We start from the raw sequence: 27116 nt of genomic DNA, 5'->3' as shown, positions 1-27116 counted from the left end.
ATTATAACCATATACAGGGGACCTTTTGAAACAAAATATATGATGACCAACTATTGCAGCTAAAAAAATTCAGTAGTACCAGCTAATTTGACTGTATTTTTTTTTGTAACTAATTTTCTTTTGTCCTTCAATCTTGAGTTGGATTTTACAGTATCAACTGTGTTGTTGAACATTTTCCTGCTCTTCTTAGTGACAACAACATTTTCAAATTCAGATTCTTTTGGTGAGTCATGAAGATATTGAACTTTTCTTCGGATCCTCTTGGATGGCCTAGACAAAAATTTCCACTGCGGACTCCTTCCTTTAAGCAGATTTTTCCAGAAAATAGAAGGCGATTCATTGTCCACAAACTGCATTTTCCTCTCACCAAGTAATGAAAGATTTCTGGCATACACTCCACCCTCCTGTATTTTTAAAATAATTGAGTAGTTACTCGGGTCACTGTTGTCACCACTGTTAGGCAATTGGGTTGACAACTCACGGAGTACATCATCTAAAAGTGACTGTTCAGATGACATGTTTGAACCTGAGTCTGAGGAATTACAACCATGGAAGTCATCAAGCTTATTGAATAGATAGGGAGCACCCCAATTTAGCAGTGAATGACAAGTATGCGAGCTTATTGAGTGTATATTGCTATCAAGAGCCATACCCTCCTTCGCAAGTATCAAAATTTTTTCTTCCACTGTACATGATGAATATAAACGGAATACTTTTAACTGTTCAAACTGTGAACTGATAGAGATCCTATGTAGCGCCCTTAAATCATTCTGTGGGTCCCAATCACTGCCAAATAGTATAACAGTGTCCACTGATGAAAGTTTAATGCTTGGGAGACAAGCACGATTTTCAATCAAGAACACAAATTTTCCATTCTCTTTGTCATTAAACATGTTTAGAGCAGCTTGCTTCTTTGAATGGGCATACCCTCTACCATCTATACGTACATATGAGTCCCCACCAAATCTTTGATAGACAAAGTCATCCAGAATGTCTCCAATAGAATACCGTCCTGAACCTCCAATTGACTGTCATATTGTAAACCTTAAAATGAGAACAATATGCCTTTCTCAACCCCAAATCAATAAATAATATACAAAACAGAATGATCTTTAATGTGTGTTGGTGTGTGTGTATACATAAGCTAAACCAGAGTAAATTCAAATCAGAAACTGTAATGATAACATAGTTTTTTTAAAAGGTAGCAAGGTTAACAACACTCTTATCAGGGATTGATTGAATAACAGAAGCTATTTACTTATATAGAAATTGATAGGAAACTAGAGATACCACACTAGTTCATTAAGGGAATTCAATAACGAAAGAAGAACACACATGAAGTTGTCAAACACCTATCAACATAAATGGGAGTTACCCAAATTAGCCCATGTTTTTAGGAACTCTTCTAACAATTTGGGCAAAGGCAACATAAAAGTTTTAATTACACATGAGAGAGAAAAACAGTTACATATTTACATCAAATCTAGAAATGTTGGTTTGATGATTTGATGCTCAAGTTTACACCAAGACCCTTTACAAGTTGAAAAAGATTTCTTCTTTTTTTTAAGTCCCTTTCCTATAGTTATCATAAGAGACATATCATTAGCTAACTCTGAAAGAAACCGTCATTTTCTCAAACAGATAATACTTGTTTTTAACCAACATAAGATCTGGAGGGTACATATCGATAAAAGTAACATTGCTAGACGGGATGGTGTACACATATATTCCTCAAAATGGAAGGCAATCATGAAACATATCGTACTCTTGGAACTATTGAGGATGCTGTTGAAGTAGTAAAATAACAAAAATAATTTCTTGGCGAATTTTATATAAATATATATATATATATATATATATCAGCACAATTAGGCAGGCTACCTGGAATAGGATCAAAACTCTGAGACCCCGATTTCTAATCTCCAAAAGGATTTTATCAAGAGCTTTTAATTTTCCGCTTGCTTTTATTCCAACATCCAGATTCTCTTCTATATTTGTGACAAAGCTTTGCAAAGACTGATCCAGAAGATTGGGATGGTCACAGCACTGCAAATAAACACCAAGAACAGACATATCACAATTGAGCCATGGTAAATATAGCAGTTAAAGTAATGAGATTGCATAACTCGACATTTGAAAGGGGTAAAAATCATGGTGAAGCAGAAAAAATCATGTGCTGTTGTCAGGTTAGGAGTAACCTTTCTAGCTGAAATGATAATGTCACGAAGCACATCAGCTGGCTCACTCTTCAAACATGAAGAAAGAAACATCGAGTTTGAGAGCAGAGAAGCACAATACTGCTCAAGTTGCACATTGGAAAGCTGGACAGGGACCCAGTACTCTACAAATCTAGGAGAGCCTGACTTGCATTCAGATGCAATGTACTGTGCTACTCTTTCCTTTAATAGGGAAATATCAGTACTAGAGTCAATCACCATATTATCACTGTTTAACCCATGAAAGCCATAATCAAGGAGGGAAAGCAAATTGAGATAATCACTCTGACAATCCTGAAAATTGCAGCAGCAAAATCAGTTAATTTGAGCTAGCATAGCAGAAAATGTTTGTTATAGATATGCGTACCTTGATTTGACCACTGATGAGAAGAAGCCTCATATTGGCAGCTAGCATCCTAATTTGTTCAAAATGCTTTGACATTTTAGAACGTTGGCACTTGTCAATTATTATTGCTTCCCATTCTATGCATTCTAACACTTGTAAATCCTGCATATCAAAATAAAGGACAAATGAACATGATACTTTTAAATTCTTTGGCACCACTTCTACAATTAGAGAACCCAGAATAAACGCAACCAATTTCCACTTTGAAAACAGCATCTATTGCCAAAAGAGAGAGAGAGAGAGCAACAAAGTAAGAAATTAACAGTCACATAACAACTCATCCAAGAATATTGATTCTGTTCTGGAAAACTTAAGCTTATTGATCTGCACACTCATTACTTGAAGGCATAATACTATAATGTAAAATAAGAGTACCTCAACAACCACATCTGCAGATGATAATAATACACTAAACATTATCCCACCACCTTCATTGTAGAACTCCAATGATCTGATGCTACTTCGGACATCTCTGTTCCCATAATAAACTACAATGTTGGCAGATGGTGCCAAATGCAAAAACTCAGCTTCCCAGACAGAAAGAGCAGTGGAAGTTGAGATGACCAAAAATGGCTTCTGTACATCAAGATGCAAGGATAATATAAACAAGATCACCTTCACAGCCTGCTCCTGAAAAAAGAAATATTGCAATTGGTCAATTGATGTTGATGTCATGATCTACATGATGTAATTCTGAGCATTGGAGACCTCAACAACAAAAAATAGCATTGAGAACTGTATAAACACATACAGGCACTGCATACAAATGAAGATCTCCAGAAAAAGAATAGATTCAGCCCCAACTGAAAAAGAAGATTAAGAAACATATTGCATAAAAATACAATACACTAAAATGTAACTCATCAGGGTTGCATGATATAAAGTTTTAAATTACTGTGCTTTGTTTTATTGTTAAATTTTTGAACTACTTAAAATTATTGATAAATTAGGAAGGTCATGTTAAATTATTGATTGTCCCAAATGCTTAAAATTTTAGGAAATTGAGAATGTGAATTTAATCATTTAACCACTATTCTAGCACCCCTACCCCTACCCCCCCCGCACTTCTACCTCCCCGGTGGCATGTGGACCCAAACTCTTCCTTAGTGAGTAGGGCCCAACACGTGGGATTTAAACTTTTTAAATGGGAGGCATAGCAAAGATAGAGTTCGAACCCAAGACCACCTGCTCTAATATCATGATAAATTACCGATTGCGCCTAAAGTTTTAAGTGTTAGGAAATGGTGAATTTAATCACTTAATTATTATTTTAAGAGGTCATCCATTGAGATGCATGCATATCTAAAATATCATCACTCATCACAATGTATGTTACAAAGATATACATAGGAGATGAAATTTGTCTTGCTAGGGCTTTGTAAGTAAAATATAATCACCATATATGCACAGCTGATCTCACAAACATGTGTTTGTGCACATATGTATACTATTAGCATACATTTCCACTAAAGTCATCATAAAGTTTTTTACTCTACAAAAATATCCTAAAATAATTCCATTCATGACAAACAACTATTAGAAACCTGACTATATGCCATCTAATGGTTTGCCAGATGGAGTTCATGGACCATCATAATAATTAGTGGATTCCTGTTTGACATAGTATATCTAGATTTTTTTGCCCTTTGGCCCATTTTTGCAAACATTTTCGTTATGTAGCCAAGCAAACATATTAGTTAAGTAGCATCTTGAGTCTCAGAGACTCAAGTTCTAATAGGTGGCAAAACTAATGTTGACAAAAAATTCATGTGGAACTCGAGTCTCTAGGACTCAATTTCCTTAAAGAAAACCAAGAGAAACTCTGCCTAAAACAAGAGAAGTTGCCGATCCTTTCTTCTTCTCTCTAGCTTTCTCTCCAGATCAAGCCCAAATCAGGCCTCCAAGACCAAAGCTCACTCATTGAGCTTGAGCACAAACACAATGAGCCACCACCAAGGTGGTTTTCTCTCGCTGTCTTGTTCCCTATCTCTCTTGGTCAAAACCCCATATTGAAGCCAATGAACTTCCCCCCCCCCCCCCTCTTTCTCTCTCTCTCTTATCTGGTACCTAAGGGACTCTAGGCAGCAAGTGGTTAGCAAATTTATGAGGAGGAGGCTACGAGGTTCGCTGATCAGGGATGGTGAAGGTTCTATTCATGGTGGCGGTGGGAATCCAGGTGGTGGCGCGAGTTTTTTGTTGGGTTTGCAGGAGAGATGTGAAAGGGGTTTGTGTTTACGTGAATTTTTGTCCACATCAGTTTTGCCACCTCTTAGAACTCAAGTCTTAGAGACTCAAGTTCCTTCAGCAAACTCAAGTCTCTAAGACTCAAGATGCTACTTAACTAATATGTTTTCCTTTTAGGCTGCACAACGAAATTGTTAGCAAAAACTGACCAAAGGGAAAAAACAAATCCTAGTGTATCCTGTCATTGGGTTGCTATCCTGTTAGAGAATTATAAGATGTACTTTTGTCTCTCCATCTAACATTATACAATCTAACGGAGATTACATAAATCGCCATAGAACTATATTACTAGCATCCACAAACGGTAAATAACTAAAGAGAACAAGGATGAGAAACCAATTAACAGTCTAAAACTATGTATCAAGCAGCAGCCCTTGACACATAAAAATCAGTAAGGAAAATAAACAAGGAACCGGATATAAGAAGTATTTACCTGCTCTGCATGGTCATCTACAACAATGGCATTCTGACCTTTATGCCAATGCTCACGAAGCTTGTTCACAAAACTTAGATGACGGTTATGTTCTCCAGGTGAACCTCCAAATGATAACTCTGACAATTCACGTATGGTACTTTTCTCTTCCTGCAGTATCAGCAAATTGTTTAAAACAAAGTAATGAAGCATAAACAATAATGTATAATCTATGCGTAAAGAACTATACAAACATTCAACAGTTGGAAGTAAAGCTTTCCATCTCATACATGAGTCATATTCTCATACTAGCATTGAACATAAAATAAAATGTTCATAAAGTTCTGGCATGATGTGGGTGATGGTACTATATACAAGTTCTGACATGATGTGTGGCATGAAGATTATCCTCTTAAGGAGGCTTTTCCAGAGTTTTACTGTATTATTCGGGCTAGGGAGGCTTTGGTAGCAAAGATTATGTGTTTCTCTAATGGGAGACCTTATTGGGATGTACAGTTCTCTCGTCCAATGCATGATTGGGAATTAGAATCTTTGGCTTCGTTTATGGACATGATTTATTCAAGGGAGGTGCGGGATAATGGTTGTGATAAAATTTGTTGGAAGCCGGCTAAGTTTAGAGGTTTTGAGGTTCGCGGATATTATCACTCTTTATCCACTTCTTCTATAAAGTCATTCCCTTGGAAAATGGTGTGGCAAGCAAAGGTCCCTCTTAGGGTGGCATTCTTTTCATGGTCTGCTGCTTTGGGTAAGATCCTTTCTATAGATAATCCCCGGAAGAGGACATGATTATAGATTGGTGTTGTATGTGCAAGCAATGTGGAGAATCGATGGATCATATCCTTCTTCATTGCCCTATAGCATATGAGTTGTAGACAATGGTGTTTAGCTTGTTTGGAATCCATTGGGTTATGCTAAAGGTGTTTGAATCATAGCGGGGCAGGTTTAGCCGACAAAGCAATATAGCTTTGTGGAGGTTTGTGTTACATTGCATAATGTGGTGTATATGGAGGGAACCGAATGTTAGAAGCTTTGAGGGATGTGAACATTCTATTCTTGAGATTAAGTCTTTCTTCTTTCATACTTTACTTGAGTGGAGTTTAGCTTTACCAACATTTTCTTGTTTTTCTATTTCTGAGTTGTTGGATCATTGTATATTGGGTCCTTGATTGTATTGTTCCCATAGCAAATTTCTAGTGTACTTGGGTTTATTTTGTTTTCAATAAAATTTCCGTTACTTATCCAAAAAAATATATTCATCCTCAATAAGAACTGCAGAAAGTAGAAAATGTAACACTCTGAAATGCCTAAGAAGAAAGAAAGCAGAGAAGTGGCTCAAACTGAAACCATGTTGAAAAGGGCATTCATTTCCCTTTCCCTCATTACTGTATTGAGCTTCTTATTACTACCTATCACTTTATTGGCATTTCGGGAAACTTCAGGGGTAGTTTGAATCTTGTTTAGATCTTTTAGAAGATTTCAAGTTATTTCCAAACTTATTGCAGTTCAGCTTTGCTTTTTTCCTTAGCCAGATCTTTTGGGCAGTTCAGCCGTTTTGCTGTTTTCTTGTTTTATTTGAATATAGTACTGGCAGAGTTTTACCAGTCATCAACTTCCCTTCTTTGTTTCTGTAGTGGTGGGGTATGCCCTAAATCTTGTAGTATTCTCTTTTACTTCAATACTCAACTTAAAAATAATGTGTAATTGAATTTAGGCTAGAGACACACCACAAACAAATTCAGCATCTACTAGAAGTCTAACAATTCATTATAACTACTTAATCACTGACTGATGACTGTTTTTTCTAATCATCTATAGAATGATTTCCCTAGTAATTACCTGTGTACCGGGTCAATGCTGGAATACGAATAACTTGCAATAGGAAAAAGTACTATTTATGTTACTGTAGTACTTTAAAGTTGAGCAAAGGGCTGCTTCATGTTTTTAATCAGCCACAAATCTGATCTCCTAAAGATTTATAAAAATTATTTACTTCAACCAACTGAATCATATAATTCAATGTGAAAATATGAAGTCGTTAAAGCAAGTCCAAACAATTTCTTTTGAACACCCTATGATGCAAAATAGACTCTCAGGTTTGGCAATACATCTCTAGGCTTACGATAAGCACACTTTCAGAAAGATTAATGGTCCAAATTTTGAGTTTGGAGAGAAACTCTTCAAACTTCTCATATATCTTCTTCTTCTTCTTCTTCTTTTTTGTGAATTTTGAAAATCTAACCACCGAATTTCATGTTCCTTATGTTCTTAACATACATATCAAATTTCATTCAAATCAGATGTTATTTACTATTCGATCAATAAATTTATTTTTTATGCACAATTTTATATCACAAAAATTTGAAATTTTAACATTTGTCTGATGACATAGCAATTAATTTTTGATTTTCTTGAAATTTTGCAAGCATGAAGGATATAATAAGAACATGCAATCCAACAGTTACATTTTCAAAATTCACACTCAATATAAAGATAAATGAGGAGTTTGAAGGGTTTTTTGGAGAGAAACTTTGTTCATTCTTGTTCGCACATCACATATTTTATCTAGTGAAACTTCTGCATATTGACAAGAAACATGAAGGTTGAAAAAGCAAATTGTTGTCCTCTGGATGTCAACTAATGCTTATTAAACATGTTAGTGTTCCAATGCACATGTTAAAATTTGGATAGATGGAGAGGGGTCATCATCCATAAATAACAAATTAGTGTGGTATATTCATATCATAACATATGAACTGTAAGAGACGGTATTGAAAAAAAACCTATGCAAAAATGGAACTTACACATTAAATTGAATATAAAAATAAAACACATATGCATTAATTTTAAGCCCTAGTTTTATAGGAAAACATGAATATAATGGCCATGGAAATGAATCCTAAATTAAGGTTATGATCTAAAAAGATGCATGAAAGAGAAAAATGTAATTAGAGATAACCATAGATAATAGATTGTATATTTATCTGCATTATCAAAGGCACCTCATCTGCTTTATATGCACTTGACAGACTTTCTGACTTCTTATGACGGCTTTCATAATCGCTTTTGAGCTTCAAAGATTCAGGCAAAATAAAAAATGAAGCATTGTCCAACTCCCATGTAGCATGTTCATAACCAAGACCAGTCCATTTCACAAGCCATTCATAACGGCAATCTGAATTGTTGTCATAGTCTCCATCACAAGGTTCATCAGATTGTTTCGGAAATAATAGCATTCTTTTCTGTAGCAAACGATGAGGCACAGTCCACTCTGATTTCCACCTTGTTACCCGTAAGATCTGAAATATGTATAAAATTTAAAATCACAGAAATCACCAATCATGATAGCATTATATTCTTTTCCACAGGAAAATAAAGAGTTACTAAACCTGGTTTTTTATGTTAAATTTTGCAACAAGTTTGGGAGCTTCAGTAAGCAACTGTGTTCCTGGAATCCAACGGTTGTGAACGTGAGAAAGACCACGGTATTTGACAAAATACTGCTTCTGCCTCTGCAACACTAGCACCATGGGACCAACTCATTATTACCAAAAAAAACACCCAGTTACCCGTACTATGTACAAAGAACTGATTAAGTGCTTCAAAAGGAGTGATTAAAAAAAATTAAACAAATACCATGAGTATTTTGCAGCATACCTTCATGATCCGAAGCCACCTCTCTGGCATCCCAGATAGATTCAACCTCTTCAGAGACAGAATGCACGCCCATTTCCATCTTCTTTTTAACACACCAAACACAATGCCATACTCCAGGAGGGACATAATTCAGAGGAGGATTGAGACAAGAGAGGTGGTACCTCCTTTTGCACCCTTTTCCATCGCAGCTTCTGCTATTGTAGCGAAGAAAATAGGCAAAGTTTAAGACATAAAGATATAAGTAGCTAGCATACAGCGATACAGATGAAAGCAACTCACGGATCTCTTTTTAAAATTATTTTACAGATTCTATCAACTTATGCTCAGCATATTCCAAATTGTTGACTTCAAAACTGGACTGATAATTCTTAGTCATTATCATGTATAAAATTAAATTAGCAGAAACTTTGCAACAAGGACCTCTCAACATCACAGAGATATTATCAGGTGGAAAAAAATCAATTTCTCAATTGCAAGATACAATAATCAAATATAAATATGGCAAGCCATAATGGGCATGTTACCGTTGTTAGAATTATGGTTAAATGATTACATTTGCCATTTACTAACAACTTAAGTTTTTGGGACAATCAATAATATATCATGATATCAAAACAAGAGGTCCTGAGTGCGAATCTTGCCTCCTATCTACCTTAAAAGGTTAAATATCTCACGTTTTGGGTCGCAATTATAAAGGGAGAATTTGGGACCACACATGAGGGGGAGTGTAACAAAATGGTTCAACAATTAACTTCATCATTTCCTAACAACTTAAGCTTTTGAAACAATCGGTAATTTATTGACAACATAGAGAGAGTATATTACTTTTTTTTTTCTCTTCTTAATAAACAAATTTCAAGCATACAAAACCAGACGGCAGACAGTATTAGTTCCAAGATACCAGAAAATACAGAATAATATTTTAAACAATAGGTCTATATCCAAACTCCAAAGCCACTCCGCCCAGGACCCCAGTTAAGCAGGTCCAATCCTATGTAAGAGTAGATGCATTACATATAAGATTTCAAAAGTCTAACATAGAAGTAGATTTGTTCATGGAAGGAACATGTAGGTGAACACAATTGGAGGAGAAAATTAATAACAAGGTCAAGAGGTCACAACATGCCAGTTGCAAATTTATATAAGATACTCAGAGATAAATATAAGAAACCAATTAAAATCAGGTAACTCACAGGAGCTTTCCTCCACGCATGCAGATAACACATCTCACGTCTTCACCATCAGTTTTGCCTTCTAAACGGGATTTTAAGCCCTGCAAAATTCAGGACATTCTTCATTAAGTTCCATGCTAAGCTAGCCATGAATTCCCTTCCATCCTAGCATGCATGAAGTATAAGAAAAAATGTGAAAAATGTTTCAAACTAATTTATTCCAGATAAATTCAAAGGGGGGGAAGCTTAAAGATTCCTATTTGATAATATAATTGGCACATGCGTATTCCATAATAGATAATCATGCTGTCTTCCAGTTGAAGAACCAGAATGGTGAAACAGTCTTGAATTATCATTCTCAAGATCAAGCACGTGTCTTTGTATTTATAAGACCAAAATTCCAATGATCATTTGAGTCATCCAAACATTAAAGTGCACCAAACCTCTCTTCTCCTTCTTCATTGCTTTAATTCCTAAAAAGAACGGCGCTTCTAATATTAGAGATTTCCGACCTATTAGCTTGGTGGGGAGTGTGTATAAAATCTTGGCTAAGGTTTTGGCAAATCGTTTGAGAGTTGTTTTATTTAGATCAGTTGATCTCTGAGACTCATAATAGCTTTGTGGGTGGGAGACAAATCCTTGACTCGACTCTTATTGCGAATGAGTGTGTGGATAGCCGAAGGAAGAGTAGGGTTCCTGGAGTCATTTGAAAACTTGATATTGAGAAGGCCTACGATCATGTGAACTAGGAGGCTTTGCTGGATTTGTTGAAGAGAATGGGTTTTAGAATGAAGTGGTGTAAGTGGATCCGTACTTGTATATCCACAGTTCAATTCTCTGTCTTGATTAATGGGTCTCCAACTAATTTTTTTAGTAGTTCAAGGGGCTTAAGACAAAGGGATCCGCTATTCCCTATGCTGTTTTTTATTTTGATGGAGGTGTTCAATAGGATGCTGAGAAGAGTGGAGGGAGCTGGATTGATCCATGGCTTTAAAGTTAAGGGTAGGAGGGATGGTGGGGAAAGTGTTTCACATCTATTGTTTGCAGACGATACTATCCTATTTTGTGACACAGATGTGGAGCAAATTCTTCATATCCGGCTGTTGTTACTCAGTTTTCAGGCAGTAACTGGTTTGAAGGTCAATGTGCACAAGTGTGAAATGGTTCCAATAGGGGAGGTTGATGATGTGCATGCCCTAGCTAATATTTTGGACGGTAAAGTTGGATCTCTACCTATGTCTTATCTTGGCATGCCGTTGGGGGCTTCTCACAACTCCCCTTCAATTTGAAATCCCATTTTGGAAAAAATTGAGCAGAAATTAGCCGGGTGGAAGAAATTGTATGTCTAAAGGGGATCGATTGATGTTACTCAAGAGTACATTATCTAGTCTTCCTACCTATTTTCTTTCTCTATTTACCCTTCATACTTATGTGGCTAATAAAATTGAAAAGTTGCAAAGGGATTTTCTATGGGGTGATAGCAAGACTCATCTGGTTGGATGGGATAAAATTTGTGTGCCTTTAGCTAACGGTGGCTTGGGGATAAGAAAACTTACCACTTTCAATAAGGCCTTATTGGGGAAATGGTTGTGGCGGTTTGGGAAGGAAGAGGATCGGTTATGGAGGAGGGTGGTAGTTTCAAAATATGGGGAAGAATGGGGGGCTGGACCTCAAAGCTAGGTAGGGGGGTTCATGGGTGCGGTTTGTGGAGAGGCATTCATATGGGATGTGAGGATTTTAGCAAAAATTGCCAATTTGTTGTTGGGTTGGGGAATAGAATGAGATTTTGGCAGGATGGGTGATATGGGGATCAACCTTTCCAATTGGCTTTCCCAAGGCTGTATGGTATTTCCATTAACAAGGAGGCATCTATAGAAGCTTCTTTGTCAAGGCAAGGGGCGGAGGTTAGAAGAATTTGGGATGTTCGTTTTAGTCGAGATCTTAATGATTGGGAGATGGATGAAGGGCTGCATTTTCTTCGTATATTGGGAGCTAATACTCCTCCTCTGGATGTTGGAGACCGGATGAGATGGAAGTTGAAACCTAATGGGAATTTTGACGTCCGGTCGTATTATAATAAATTGCGGGATTCCCCCTCCATTGTCTTTCCTTGAAAAGGTATATGGAGAGTAAAGGCTCCTAGACGGGTTTCTTTTTTTGTTTGGTGTGCAGCTTAGAATAAGATCCTTACGGGTGATAACATGAGATTAAAGAGATTGGATTTTGTAGACTGGTGCATTATGTGTCGACATTGTGGAGAGACGGTGGACCACTTACTTCTTCATTGTGAGATGGTTCATCGGTTGTGAAGCTTTGTCTTGGGTTATTCCTACATTGATCCCAGATTTGCTTTTTGGCTGGTGGAATTGGTTGGGGAAGCATTCGTCTCAGATTTGGAACTTAGTTCCATTATGCATCCTATGGTGCATTTGGAAGGGACGGAATCAGAGGATTTTTGAGGATTTGGATAGTTCCGACAATAAGATGCTTGCTTCTTTTTGTGGGACTCTTTTTGATTGGTCTCAAGCTTGGGGACTCACGTCTAGTGATTCTCTCCCTTCTTTTCTTTGCTCTCTTTCTCCTTTGTAATTAATATGTTGTCTGGGTTTCTTTTTTGCTTTCATTTTGTTTTTGTTCTTGTATTTCCTGGGCCTGCTCTATGTTTTTCATGCATAGAGTAGCCGTTTGTATATATATCATTCTTACTTATCATAAAAAAAAAATGACACTCTTAACATGACAATGACCAAACAAAAGAATGTTGTTACAGCTGCTTAGACTCAAAACTATCGCACCGTATGATTGGTCATATGAGTAAAAATAAGGGATGAAGATACAATTGTTGAAGGGAAAGCTATCAAGTATAGAATCTATAAATTTGGCTTTGTGTAAAAGCTGTATCTTAGGGAAACAGAAGAGGGTCAGCTTTTCAAAAGTTGCAAAACAACCAAAGTGGAAAGATCAGAATTGCTTCATGCAGATGTGTGAGTGCCTGCTCCAGACTCATCTCTTAGAGACATTGCATTATATCACCTTTATTGACAACTCAACAAGAAAGGCATGGGTTTATATCTAGAAATACAAAACTGATTTCTCTAATACATTCAAGAAGTGGAAAGCCATTGTAGAGAATGAGATATGTTTAAAAATAAAATGATTGAGATGAGATAATGGAGGGGAGTGATAATAAGGAGTTGAAAGAATTTGGAGCTATTAAAGGGATCATAATGGAGAAGGTTGTTTCAAAGACACAGCAGAAAAAAGGCATTGTATAATGCATGAATAAAACACTTAATGCACATGCCAGACACATGGAAATACACACTAGTTTTCCCCGGATGTTTTGGGTTAATTCAATTAACGCAATAAACCTGACTGCATACTTAATTATTTAACTGTGGTCCTGTTTCTCTAGATGCACAACTACCAGAGGAGGCTTGGAGTGTAAAGAGGCAAAGGTTTCATATTTGAAAGTGTTTGGTTGTGTTTCATATGTGCATATGGATTCTGAAGCAAGAAGTAAAGCTGATTCGAAGTTCAAGAAATGTACTTTAATTGGGTATGGCATTGATGAGTTCGGTTATTGATTTTAGGATGATCAAAATGTGAAAATAATTAGAAGGAATGTCATACTTAATGAAGATATGATGTAAAAGGACATGTCAGTTTTAGAGTCAAAAAATGGAGTCACTTTTGTTTTTAAAAAATGATGAGTAATGTTGAGTTAGAAGATATTTCTAGAAGTTATGTGAAAATCAGAGTTCAAAATAGTCCAAAGATAGTAGCTCCACAACAGTATTCTCCCTTTCTATTCAATTGGCTATTGTCTGATGGCAGTGAACATAAGTATTATGATGAAACATTGCAGGATAAAAATTCATCCAAGTGGGAGTAAAATTAGACATTGGAGTTGACTGAGCTACCATTGGAGAAGAAAGCTTTACATAATAAGTGAGTTTATAGGATCAAAGAACTTGATGACAGTAAACACTCTGAAGCCAGATTAGCTGTTTGAGGGATTTCAACAAAAGATGTTGATACAATGATCTTCTCCCCAATTGTAAAATTAACAACAATCAAATTTGTGTTGGGAGTTGTGGCTAGTAAGGATTAATATTTTTCAGGATCACCAGACGAATTGGATGATTGGTATGGGGCACGAGGTTGATGGTCTCTACCATCTGGATTTGGCTCCCACCTCAGCCCTTCAATCTTCCCTTTCTCCTTTGTAGTAGCACTCTCCGCTTGGCCATCCACCTATTCATGTTGAAGTGTCAAGTAAGGATCATGACCACATTTCTTCTTTATCTTGTGAAGCTTATCAATTTAGTAAACATCATCATGTTCGTTTCCCTCTAGTTTCGTCAATCGTGCTTGAAACCCCTTTGAGTTAGTACATCCAAATGTATGGGGTCATTTTCAAACTGTGTCAAATAAGTTTCAATAATTTTTATTAACTTTGTTGACGACTACTCTTGAATGACTTCGTTGTTTTTAATGAAAAATCATTCTTAGCTGATGTCCATTCTTCAGCCTTTTTGCAAAGAAGTCCAAATCCAATTTGGACATAAAATCTGAATAATGCACTTCAACAATGCCAAAGAATGTCTCTAAAACATTTATATGATGAAGGCATTGTACCAAAAATGGGGTCGCAAAGAGCAAGAATAGAAATGATGTTGAATGCACTCTCATCTCATATGCATGTACCTAAACACTTCTGGAGTGACATGCTTCTAACCGCGTGCTACCTCATTAACTGGAGCATTCCATTATTCTTGATTGCACAACTACTCTATAGTCTTATACCGCTACTTTAGCAGTGCTGATGTTACCTTGAGTTCATATTTCTGACCTCGTTCACCAGAGGAATATCAGTTTGAGTTATTTATCCCTTTCAGCTCTGACTTCACTATTTTCCTCACCTATTTCTATTCCTTCTCCTGCGCCAGTGTTTCCAAAGGATCCCCTGCCACTGAATTCCACTCCAAAGGCTCCAGCCCCATTGCAAGTCCATACCAGACATCCACAACCAGCAGCTTCAGTACCCCTTCATCATCCTCATAGTCTACTGATTAGCCATGCACTCCCAAATCATACTCCCTATTGCTCACCGAAAAGGTACACATTCCCGTGTTACTGAACATCCCATTAGTAATTTTGTTTCTTGCCAGATGTTGTCTCCTTCTTTCTCCCATTTTATTTCCTCCTTTTCAGGTGTTTCCATTCTTATAACTGTTCAAGATGCGCTCTCTGACCCAACAGGCCATAGAATTGGAAATGGCCACTACACACCAGAATGACATTTGGGATCTTGCTCCTTTAATGCATGGCAAACATGCTGTTGGATGTAAATGGGTATAAATCATTAAATTTCATCTTGACAGGTATGATGATGCCTCAAAGTTATAGTAGTTGCCAATGGCTATACCAAGACATATGATACTGATAATGATAAGACTTCCCATTGCCTGGATTTCTTATACATCTATTAGAATTAGATAAATAGATAGTAAATGAGGGGAAAAAAAACATATTTTTAGCTCCTCCCATTTAATCTTCCTCCTTTCCAAGATTTCTTATCTCTCTCTCTTTCAAAACCATATTTTTAGCCCCTCATTTTTAATCTTCCTCATTGAATTCTTCCTATATACTTCGACACAAAGCATATGAGAATGTATACAAATTATAGAATTGCAAACTAACATCCACACATTATAAAGTCCTATAAATAGAAGTGACTAGCAAAAGGAAAGAGAAGTAAAATAAAGGCTGAAAAAATAAATGAACATACAGGAAGAGAGACGTTATGCAAGTCATGGGCCTCACGGCTTGGTTCTGTATTAGAAACACACTGTTGTTTAGAATCTACATCTACCCTGAAAACATAAATAGAAAATTAATAATTGTCAGTCTTCTCCATAAACTATTAGATATTAATGCTTTATCTTTCAATCCATAAAGTATTTAGTCTACTGTCTATAGATGCATGCAGAAAATTGAGAAAAAAATGTAACAAGGAACTACGGATGTCATCCAATATAATCATATATCATTCACTGCAACAATCTAGATGAGTGATTTTGTCTAAGTTAAATATACAAGGTGTTGATGAATGCTAAATTTGTAGAGACTGAATGTGCTGGAATCATATATACTATAGACTTATGTCAGACAGAATACAGTTGTTGTTGTAAAGTTTGCAACTTTTTTCTAAATAACGTTTTCTGTATTATATGCAAATTAACACTCAATAAACAAGCATTAGGCGTGTTTGAACATTTCTGCAAATGAGATACTGAAAGGGCATCTGTCAGATGAGCAGTGATGACTATTTAAATATAGATATCTGCATGCAAGCATACATACAAGTATCCATATACATTATACATACATGGATACACATCGATATAGAAAGATATACATAGACATATATAGATATGGATTAAAGATATATTGTTGCATCCTCACCATGTCCAGTTTTATGAATTTCTTGAATATGTCAATGGCTATGTTTCTGTCACATCAAGTGCATGTTTCATATTAAATTATTATAGTATGTGTTAGAATAATGGTTACATGATTAAATTGATCCTTTCATAACAGCTTAAACTTTAGGTACTAGTGGTAGTTTATCATGGTATCAAAGCAAGTGGCCCTAAGTTCGAACCTTGACTCCACTCTACCTCTCATTTAAAAACTTCAAATCTAACATGTTGAGTTCCACTTTTTAAGAGGGAATTTGGACGCAAACACAAGGGAGTATTAGAATAATAGTTAAATGATTATGTTAGGTTCTAAAGACTTAGGATTTTATGTATTTAGAACTCTTATTTGTATTGTTGGCAAACCATGATCAAAACAATGTATTTAGATGTGTTTTAGTCTTGCTCAAAGTTGTGCATTTATGTAAAGTTGGAATCGAGCTTAATGCAGAAAAGATTAATGCATTTCAGCCTGGCTCGATCGATCAAAGCTCGGGCAGAATGTTTTTCTGCAGAATTTTTCAACTCAACGCTAGTTGTTTTAAAACGTTTTTAGGGTTTCTAATTTGTCCTAAGTATAAAAGGCAAACTCTAGCCACGTTTTAGTGTTGCTCATATTGCGGTTTGTGTAAATCTCTTGTGAGATCTAAAGAAGCTTTCCTTTACACAAACTTAGAGTTTTCAAGAAGAAGATTTATCTACACCTTGATGATCAACTCAATTGCTGCAATTGAAGTTTAAAGAAAACACAAGCGAGTGTGCTTGTATCTGGTGGTGAATCCAAGAAAGAAGGAGTCCGTGGATTCGGAGCTTGCACGTGGTCGTGTCAGTAAATTCTACTGGTTGGTAGCAATAAGAAGTCAAGCGTGGGGGCTTGTAAGTCTTATTGTATGAACTTCGATTCTTTCAAGATAGTGGATTCAAGTTTACCTTGAGGATAGCTAGGTCAAATCCTCTCCAGATTTTTACCGGTTTAGTTTCTTGGGTGATCATATCTTGTGTTATTTATTTTCTGCTGCTTTGCATTATTTGATTTTTGTTATTGTGATAACCTAGACTTGTTAAATTGGACTAAGTAACAACTTGGCTTATTACCTAGGCTAAATCAATTGGTTTTAAGGGGTCTAAAAACTATCAAATTAGATTCATCATTTGCTAACAGCTTACGATTTAGGGATTAGTGGCAGTATATTAGCTTGTACCTTAAAGAGCCACACCACATTCCCACCAAAACATTCTCCCCAGTGGTCCCCAAAAAAAATTTGCTATTCCACACCACATCAAATATGAATGATTAGATGCATCAATAATATGTAGAAGTTTGAATCAATATTCAGACAGGTTCCTAGGTTGTATAATTCATCCATATAAATATAGCTGAAACACTAGACATCACCAATGCCACGCATTAGTTGCCCAAATGAATGACTTATAATGGCTTTCAGTTACCTATATTCAATTTTTATCTAGTTAAAATTTTGAGCAGCATCAAGCATGGAGACAATGAAGACCTAAACACCATTTGCACAATACTTCCCCATAAAGTGTGCAGGTTAAAGACAGCACATTATTAATTCATGTGGCATAATCTATCCATGTATAGCACATCTTTGTTCTATTTATAATAGGTTTTCCCTCAGTAAGTAATAATACAAAGTTTTCTTTCTTTAACTTTTTTCATAACACAACACATCACAGCCTAAAATGGTGCTTTTCACTCTAATCTAGGTAAGAATTTCCTCTGCTTGAACTTCAAACTAGCAGGATTTTGCAAATTGGCTTTAGCCGTCTTAGAGAAAAAGCACCAAAAATAATGGAAAATTAAAAATAGAAAGAAGCAGAAGGGATACCTTTGCCTTTTTGAATGGGAAATCTCAGCCACCCCTTCCTCAAATTCCTTGGAAGCATTGGCTCCAGCGGCACCACCACCACCCTGAGACAATTTTTCCCTCTTTCCTAGCATAACCTCTATAAAGTCAAAAGAAAATAAATATCTAAGATGTTTACCAATATACAGAAGTGTGCAGATGTATAATGACCTAATCTTTTTCTTTTCATAAGTTAATGTGTAATGACCTAATTTACAGAATTTAGCCTGCTCCTTTTCAAGAAATCAAATTGAAGAGCTGGAGACCTGGGAATATAGACTACACTATCTTCAGTTTCTGATAAGTAACAATGTATTAGAAGCGTGAAAAAAGAAAAGGGGAGCATAACTCCAATACACAGGAAGTATATAGAAGGTACTCCAGATAAGGGAAGAGAAAAATAAATAAATACAAAAGAACAATAAAAGGTAAAGAGAAAAACAAGTCAAACACTTAAGGCATGAATGAAATTCAATAAATATAAATAAAATTAAAAACCCAAATCATCAGAACCTGGAACTCCAACTCTCCAAGGCCAGATAAAGGCAAGACTCAAGAAAATAAAGTCATAACAAATCTCAATTTGATCCCTCTAAGGACTGCTACTTCTCTTCAATGCTGTATAGTCCACATGAAATGGCACCAATTTCCGAACAACATGGCTCTCCTCCCACCAAGTTTCATTACACCAACATGCCAACAAAGCCAACTTGACAAGGGATTACCCATTAGGCATCAAAGAGAGAAAAAAAGTAAAATGTATTTGCACTTTATTTTAGTGATATCACCAAAAACGACCCTTAGTGTGATGGCAAGAACCTACCACCAAAAGCGACAAGTCGTAGGCTCAAGTCTAGGAATTAACCTCTCTCAAAAGAAAAAATTGGGGGTAAGGTTGCCTATTATGACCCCTCCTAGACCCCGCAAGAAGTGGGAGCTTTGTGCACTGGGTATGACTTTACTTTAGTGATATCCCTTCCCTCCCCCAGCCCAGTGCATCCAATCCTTTTAACAAAGATAAAAACAAATAATATCATTAAAAGAAATTGGAATGAAATGCAATCTTCAGCAACCATCTAATCTGAGGGCAGATATACTTCCCTAGCAACCATTTGTAATCTGTACATATAAACGTACATGAAACTTTTAATGTTAAAAAGTATGGCAATACCTGACACATTAGCTTTTCTTATGCGTGATCCAGGCCATTCCCTGTACTTACGGGCATCCATTCCTACCCTCCCAGGACTATTACACTTAGGCTCAACACTTAGCATTTCAGTTCTGCAATATTCACTAATATGTAGCTTAAAGTGCTCCTTGCTCCCCTCCAACTTCACCTTCTTCCCACTAGTACCCAATGAGCTAACCTTCTCAGCTTTCTTTGTAACAGAAAGATATGGGATGCACCACTAACCCTCCTTTGTCCTTTTTGAAACATTTGATATCCTTCACTTCTCAACTCTCTTTAATGTCCTTTTAGCTAGAATAGGCTTCCCCTCATCATATTGTTTCATAACCTATCGTACTTGAAGAGCTCGGTTAAATGAAAGTCTTTACTAGTGTTTTCCTCTTTGAACTTACTGGAAATATGAATCTGTCATTGCAAATCCAGAATTAGTCAAACAATCAACACTATTACACATCTTATTTGCGTCGAAATTACTGTCAAGTCTCATTCCTTAACCAACTCTATCATCATTTTTCATAGTTTCAACTGGGAAAAAAGAGTCATACTGTAATATGATTTGTACAGAAGTTTGTACGGAAATATCATTGCCCAAAAATAATCACAAGAAAGTGATGGAAGTTAAAAAATATGCTTCTATTTTTTGTGACAAGTTAGATTACATATCTACTTATCCAGCCAAGTGTCAATATATATTCTCCAATATAATCCACAGAAAGATTTTCAAGAAGGGAAAAGTAATCCAGCCATACGGCTGTTCATCAACTATTAGCAGTTCGAAGTAACATATATGATCAAGCTGTTCTAGAAGGACAATTATTCAGCCAATGTTTTCTATACTTTGATACAACATCATAAAAGTCCCAACTCTAAAGCTTTTCTTGCTACCGCAGACAAAATACTAAGTTATAAATAACATCTGGATATAACCATTATCCAAACCATAGAAAATAAGGTCTGCAACATGAACAAGCCTGCCAAACAATAAACTAAACCCCTTTTCACAAATGAATTAAGTAATGGAAAATGCTAAAGCTACTACCAATTTTACTATAAAATGTTACAACGAATGCGACTGGTACCACATCAACAACATAATTAATAAATTTCTTAATTACTTTTGTGGGGTAATATTAAAATTTGACACATCAATTTGTAATATCCTAGCAATTTAAAACAAATTAGGAGTGAGAGACAAGTCTTTGGCACCTAAAGGCTCTGCACAATGTGAGCAATGTTGTGATTCTTGGACCACAACAATAACCAAAAAATCGCTCCTCCTAATATAACTTTAATCCAGATTGCCTAGTACAGTCCCTACTTGCTACTGAGCACAAAACATTGATCCATGTTGCAATTAGTCCAACCTTATTTTCATTATTTATTGACCAAACAACAAAACATATTAAAACTTTCCAACAACAACAACGTCATCAGCAAACAAAATAACATCGAAATTTGAAAAGAAAGAGAGGGAAAGATCTACATTTACTTTATACATACATACATACATAAATACATACATACATACATTTATTATACTATTAGATTAATTGTATAAAAAGGCAAGAACTTTAAAACCAAGAAAAAAAAAAAGGGAACTTTAATTCATAAAGACAGAAAACACGAAATCTTAAACACGTGTGGGTGGTGTATTTTTAAAATAAATTAATGCTTCTTACTTCGTATTAGCTTCATATAACACTTCCTTCTCCGGCCAGTCAAGGTTGTGCTTTCTAAACCGATTTGGGTGCGCGCGTTAAGCTCTAAAAAAAAACCCATTTAGTAAGCGTGTGGAACTTCTCAAAACAAAACCAAAAACCAAATAAAGTAGTAACAAAACACACATTTGCATACTCACAAAACATGAAAATAAGCACAACAAGCAAGAAGAACAAATTACATAACAAAAAGAACACACACACACATACATACATAGAGATTATTTGATTACGTTTTGGAAATCTGAATGAAGAAGACAGGGGAATCGGTGAAAAAGTGATTCTTTCTTTGATTATGAGTCTTCTTGGCTTGGCTGTACAGGCAGCTTCTCCTCCCAAAGGCAAAGGCAAAGACAGAGATGGACGGAAATGGAATAGCTTGTGAGAAAAGTAAAGCAAAGCAAAGCGCAGAGAGTGTGTGTGTAAATGGCAGTGTTGTACCTGTCAGTGATGGTAGACTTTTCCCACGTCAGCCTTAAAGACGACAAAAAAACACGAAAGGGATTACCGGAACGTGTCGGTTTTATTTTTGGGATATATAGGATTACATTAAGACAACAAGAGTACAACGTGGGATTAATCAAAGTTTATAACTTAATAAGTAGACACTTTTCTTCTTTAAAAAAATTGACCGATGTAACTACGCACGCTTGATGCGAGGGTCATTTTGTAAATATAATTATTTATAAGATGTGAGGAGGCAAAGTTTGGAGTTCAAACTTTTTATGTAAAAAAACAACAATAACTGATTTGTTTTATAGTATTTTATATCTTTCATTAAATGGGTCTCAAAACTTTTTAAAAATATTTTATTAAACAAATATTTATTACTGTACACTTTTAAAGTAATAGTCACTTTACAAGTATAAATTTATATGGTCTTGTGGGATGTGTGGAGTAAGAGTCGAGAGATCTCCATTAGTACAAGTACTTTTGGGGTGTGGGGGTTAAGGTCCAAAATTCAAATCTTAAAAAAAGAGTTTCACACACATATACACTAAAATTAAGTTAGAATAGAGTTTGACACTTGCTAATGTAATAGATCATTGTAAGTGATAGATAAGAAAAATATTGTCTATTACTCGTGCGGTTAGCATATATATATATATATATATATGAAGTCACTTTTTTATTTGTTTATAAAAAAAAAAATTGAATGGAAAATTTGTATTAACAAATAACAAAGCCAAAAGACACGAAAACAAAGGAAGAAAACACAGCGCTGCCTAATTAACAGCAAGGAGTCTCACTGATAGCATTTACAAAAGAGGGGAACATGCCACAAGTCTCACTTTCTTATAACACCTTTATTTATGAAATTTATGATAATGTATATGAAAATCTATTGTTGGGAGATTAGACATATGTGCCATGCCACGAGCACGAATAAGCCCTTTCACGAAACAATGGATCACAGCGGTGAAATCATAATTTTGCTTTTCAAGGTAACCAAGTCAAACTTATCATAAATGTAGTAAACTTTTTTAACTTTGGGGGACTTTTAGTAAAATTATTTTTTATTTTTTAATAAAAAACTATACGAGGGTGGATGAAATGTTTAAAACCTATGGGGGCAATGGCTCCTCCCTTCCTCCCCAGCGATGAGTCACGTTAGTCGAAGTAGTGTATAGTCTCGACTCTCGTGTATATACGCAAATATAATTAAAAATAATTATAATTATATAATTTAAATTATACAAAATTTTTAGAAGTTATTTAAATTATATATGGTATTAGTTTACACTTTTTTTAAATTATACATTTCTAAAATATGTAATGATTTATAGTTGGATTTATAAATATATATATTAGAGTAATGTTATAAATGCTATAAATTTTACTACAAAAGTCTTATAAAAGTGTCACTCAAAAATATCTATTTATGTTGTTTAAAAAATCCACCAATTACATTCATTTTCACATGTCAATTTATATAAATAAATTATAGTATAAAAGTCTTATAAGAGTGCGTCGTCAATCACTCAAAAATATCTAATTATATTGTTTAAAAAATCCACCAATTACACTCATTGTCACGTGTCAATTTATATAAATAAGTTCTAGTAAAAATTTTGCTGCCACATATCTCTCTATGTAGCATAAGTTGCATACATGTATGCAACAAAACTTTTCCCTAAAAAATATATAGGAGAGATAAAGTCTAAAGACATAAAATTTGACACTTACTAATATGGTAGATTGTTTAGTAGTAGATAAAAATATTATGTCAGTAATTAATAAGATGAAAAAAAATGTGAATAAAGTAACCAATTTTTCTTTTTTGTTATAAGTAGCATATCTCTCTCTCTCTCTCTCTCTCTCTCATATATATACGTGTGGTCATTCTCTTTTTATCAAGAAAGTTTGAAAGGAAATTTCCTTTTAACAATAGCAAAGCCAAAAGACACAAAAACAAGGGAAGAAAACACTGCCTAACAAAACAGCTGGGAAGTCTCACCGACAACGTTTACAAAAGATGGAGGGAGACATGCCACAAGTCTCACTTTTTATAACACCTCTATTTATTTATTTTTTTTTTTTTTTGAGAAACTAACACCTCTATTCATGATAATGTATAATTGTATGTCAGAGTCTATTATTATGGGATTAGACATATGTCACGTCACAAGGACATGAAGTAAAACCCTTTCACAAAACAATGGATCACAGTGCCAGTGGTGAAGTCATAATTTTTCTTTTTAAAGGGGTCAAGTCAAATGTATCATAACTTAGTACAATTTTAACTTTGGAGAAATGTTAGTAAAATTATATCTTCTGATTTTCAATAAACATTGTACGTGGGTGGGTGGAATTTTTAAAAGCTATGGGGACAACGGCTCCCTACGCCCCTGCTATTTATTGATCACCATAATTGAATTATAGTAATTTTATAAGGACAAGATTTAGTTACAATTTTTAAGTGTTATTATTTAAGTTTTTTATTTAAGATTTTGTTATGTAGATTTTTTCTCATGGAATATAAGTGTATTTTTAGTTATGTAGTCATATCACTGAATTTTAAGAAATGAACCTTAAGGAACAACTTATAAAGTATTGTACCTAAATTTTGTCTAATATTATAATTATTATAAACTTTATTACATAAGTCTTACAAATTGGTGTGTCGTTAATTATTAAAAAAAAATGAGCTATGTTAATTAAATTTATGGACTGCACCCATTGTCACGTCAATTTATATATTCATTTTTAGTAAAATTTGTAATAACTTTGACATTATTTGACCATTGTGAGCATTTTTCAAATATGCACTTGAACATATTACCAGGCAAAAAAAATAAATGTTTTATGATCTAAAATTAACATTATATAGTTAGTGATAATGTAATTGATCACTAGTTCGACCCAGTTCACGGTCATGGAAACTTATCTAAGAGAAGAAAACGCCTAAAAAGTTGCTAGGAATGGATTGGTGAGGGACTATACATATATAAACATTATATAATGTGAAGGTTGACATTTGATATTAAAAGTTATAAATAAATAAATAAAAAGGTTAGAATTATTGCATTTCATGAGAAGGGGAGGAAAATTGCACTGACCTCGTATGAGGTTTACTCAAATTACACTGACCTCCCTTATAGTTTTAGATTATAAGTTGATCTCCCTTGCTTTCAAAAGAAAATACACTCACCTCCCTTACTCGTTAACATCGTTAAACCTACTAATAGAAACTTAAAAATTAAATAAAATATAATTTTAGAGGAAGTTAAATTCGCATTTTATCCTTCTGGAATCTTTTTATTTTTTATTTTTTTAGAGATAATTACAACATACTGCTAATCCCGTAGCTCGAACTTTTTCCCCTTTAAACCCCCAAGCACTTTATGCATGGAAAGTGTCAATTCAGCTACAAGCACATTTAAGAAAACTTTAAATCCCTAGATCTCTCTCTAAAGTCTAACCCACGACCAAACTCTAAAAAAAAAAACCCTCTGAAATGTGGTAATTGGCAAACTGTAATTGTAGTTGTTGGAAGCCAAATGAACAAATCACACTAGAAATGAGTTGCTTTTATTTGCAAATATCGAAATGGCTCTAAACTCTTGAATTGATATTTTCCCTAGTTAATTGAGGGGTGGGATTTGGGGATTGTTCTTGCATGCCTCGTGTGACATTTTTAGGAAAGGTTTCATAGAGCTTTGGTTTAAATATATATATATATATATATATATTGTGAGAGTGGTAGAGAGTTTGGTTGGTTAGAGAGAGATTTAGGTTTGAATTTTGAAAGTTTTATTTTGTTGTTGATGGGCATCAAGTGGTGGATATTATCCCCCTCTGAAACTGAACTTCTTGTTTCAGAAGGAGAATTCGTCTAACTTGATCAACCATTAACGAGTAATCCTAATGTAGGTGGATTTGCTTGCATTCAGATTTAAAACTTCTCGTAAAAAAAAAGGCAATCAATCAGAATCAAGATCTAGACTATCTTATATCCAGATAGATATGTCCCTATGAGCAACTATGCCAATTTGTAGTTTTTTGGTTAAAGTTTTGTTAAAAAAATGTGTTTTGTTTAGGTGTACTTCGAGAAGGGTGAAATGAGAATTTAATTTGATCTAAAATTACTTTTTCAATTTCCTTAATAAATCTAACGGTGTTAAGGTGCGGGGGAGGCTGGTGTAATTTCTTTTGAAAGTTAGGTAGGCTAGTATACAATTTAAAAATATAAGTGAAATTAGAGTAATTTAAATAAACTCCAGAAGAAGTCAGTGTAATTATCCCTAAAAAAGTATAATTCTCAAATAATATTGTCAAACAAAAAAAAAAAAATTCAAGAATTCTCAAAAATTAATAATTTATATGCCAAATTCTTACTTAATGAACACATCTTAAATGTAAGGTATAAGATTACTTCAAAAGAAATAAACTAATTTTCGCGATAACATTTAGGTTATAGTTGGCTGGTTAGTTGAAAGATGGAAGATTGAAAATGAAAGAAAGAAAATGGAAGGAAAAATATAATTTTTCATTGTTTAGTTGAAAAAAGACAATAGACTAATTAGCATCCAGATTTTTTAAAATATTTTATTTATCATCTTAAAAACTATTTTATCTATTATTTTATCATACTATTTAACAATAAATTAAATATCCTAACTTTTAGTTTACCATATAATATATTAAAATAATATATCTATATAATAAAATAATATAACCCAAGAGTTGCATTTGACCATAGTTAATTGATTCCATTTCAAACTACGGAAAAATTTCATGTCATTAAAATCTTTTCTAATCCAAGCTTTCAACTAATATTCGCCTGTATTTGCATTTTTTAGAGTTCTCTACTTTTTTATTAGAAAAGAAAATTATCGCTTTCTCTCTATCACTTTCTCCAATGCATGACAATTTACATCATCCCTAAGTCTTTTTTGTCTTTTCGTTACTCTCTCGGTCTCTCCTCTCTTTTTTGTTTATCTCACATTCTCTCTCCATCACATCACTCCCTCCTCCCCTTTATCTCGGTCAAACAAACTACACTGAATCTTCTCTTTCATTTATTGGGAGCTTGTGTGTAGCTGCCAGCTCTACGAAGCATGTTCCGATGTAAATGAGTGTCCATTCTTGAATATGTCTCCGTATTTTAACGTGCTTCAGTGGCAACTGTTCACTGCACACAAATCATTCCTTTATTTTTCCTTCTTTTATTCTAAATTAATTTGTAATGTGATTACTGATTTTATATATACACATAAATATATAT

At 34.7% G+C, this 27116-nt stretch overlaps 1 protein-coding gene across 10 annotated transcripts in view; it reads right to left on the bottom strand.

Annotated features, from left to right (window-relative positions):
* The window catches only part of LOC115953248 (chromodomain-helicase-DNA-binding protein 2-like), a 32822-nt gene extending 10977 nt beyond the window's left edge, over positions 1 to 21845 (bottom strand). Inside the window, exons 1-16 of one of the 10 annotated variants that reach the window (XM_031070834.1) lie at positions 21350 to 21436; positions 19650 to 20075; positions 18992 to 19483; positions 18687 to 18744; positions 18461 to 18578; positions 15920 to 16004; positions 10147 to 10226; positions 8954 to 9147; positions 8686 to 8816; positions 8299 to 8595; positions 5300 to 5449; positions 2998 to 3252; positions 2584 to 2724; positions 2199 to 2510; positions 1882 to 2046; positions 80 to 1028 (exon numbers count right to left, since the gene is read on the bottom strand). In XM_031070834.1, the coding sequence (XP_030926694.1) occupies positions 80 to 1028; positions 1882 to 2046; positions 2199 to 2510; positions 2584 to 2724; positions 2998 to 3252; positions 5300 to 5449; positions 8299 to 8595; positions 8686 to 8816; positions 8954 to 9147; positions 10147 to 10226; positions 15920 to 16004; positions 18461 to 18573 (2872 nt within the window). In that variant the 5' untranslated portion in view covers positions 18574 to 18578; positions 18687 to 18744; positions 18992 to 19483; positions 19650 to 20075; positions 21350 to 21436. Of the gene's footprint in view, positions 1 to 79; positions 1029 to 1881; positions 2047 to 2198; positions 2511 to 2583; positions 2725 to 2997; positions 3253 to 5299; positions 5450 to 8298; positions 8596 to 8685; positions 8817 to 8953; positions 9148 to 10146; positions 10227 to 15919; positions 16005 to 18460; positions 18579 to 18686; positions 18749 to 18991; positions 19484 to 19649; positions 20076 to 21349; positions 21437 to 21602 lie in introns of those variants that run through there. The other 9 variants (XM_031070837.1, XM_031070838.1, XM_031070832.1 and 6 more) reach the window with 9 other exon arrangements.
* Between the last annotated feature and the right edge of the window lie 5271 nt (positions 21846 to 27116).

Source organism: Quercus lobata, chromosome 7, assembly GCF_001633185.2.
Source record: "Quercus lobata isolate SW786 chromosome 7, ValleyOak3.0 Primary Assembly, whole genome shotgun sequence".
Classification (NCBI taxonomy): Eukaryota; Viridiplantae; Streptophyta; class Magnoliopsida; order Fagales; family Fagaceae; genus Quercus; species Quercus lobata.
Note: the sequence above shows the minus strand (reverse complement) of the source record. Positions and strands in the feature narration are given on the sequence as shown.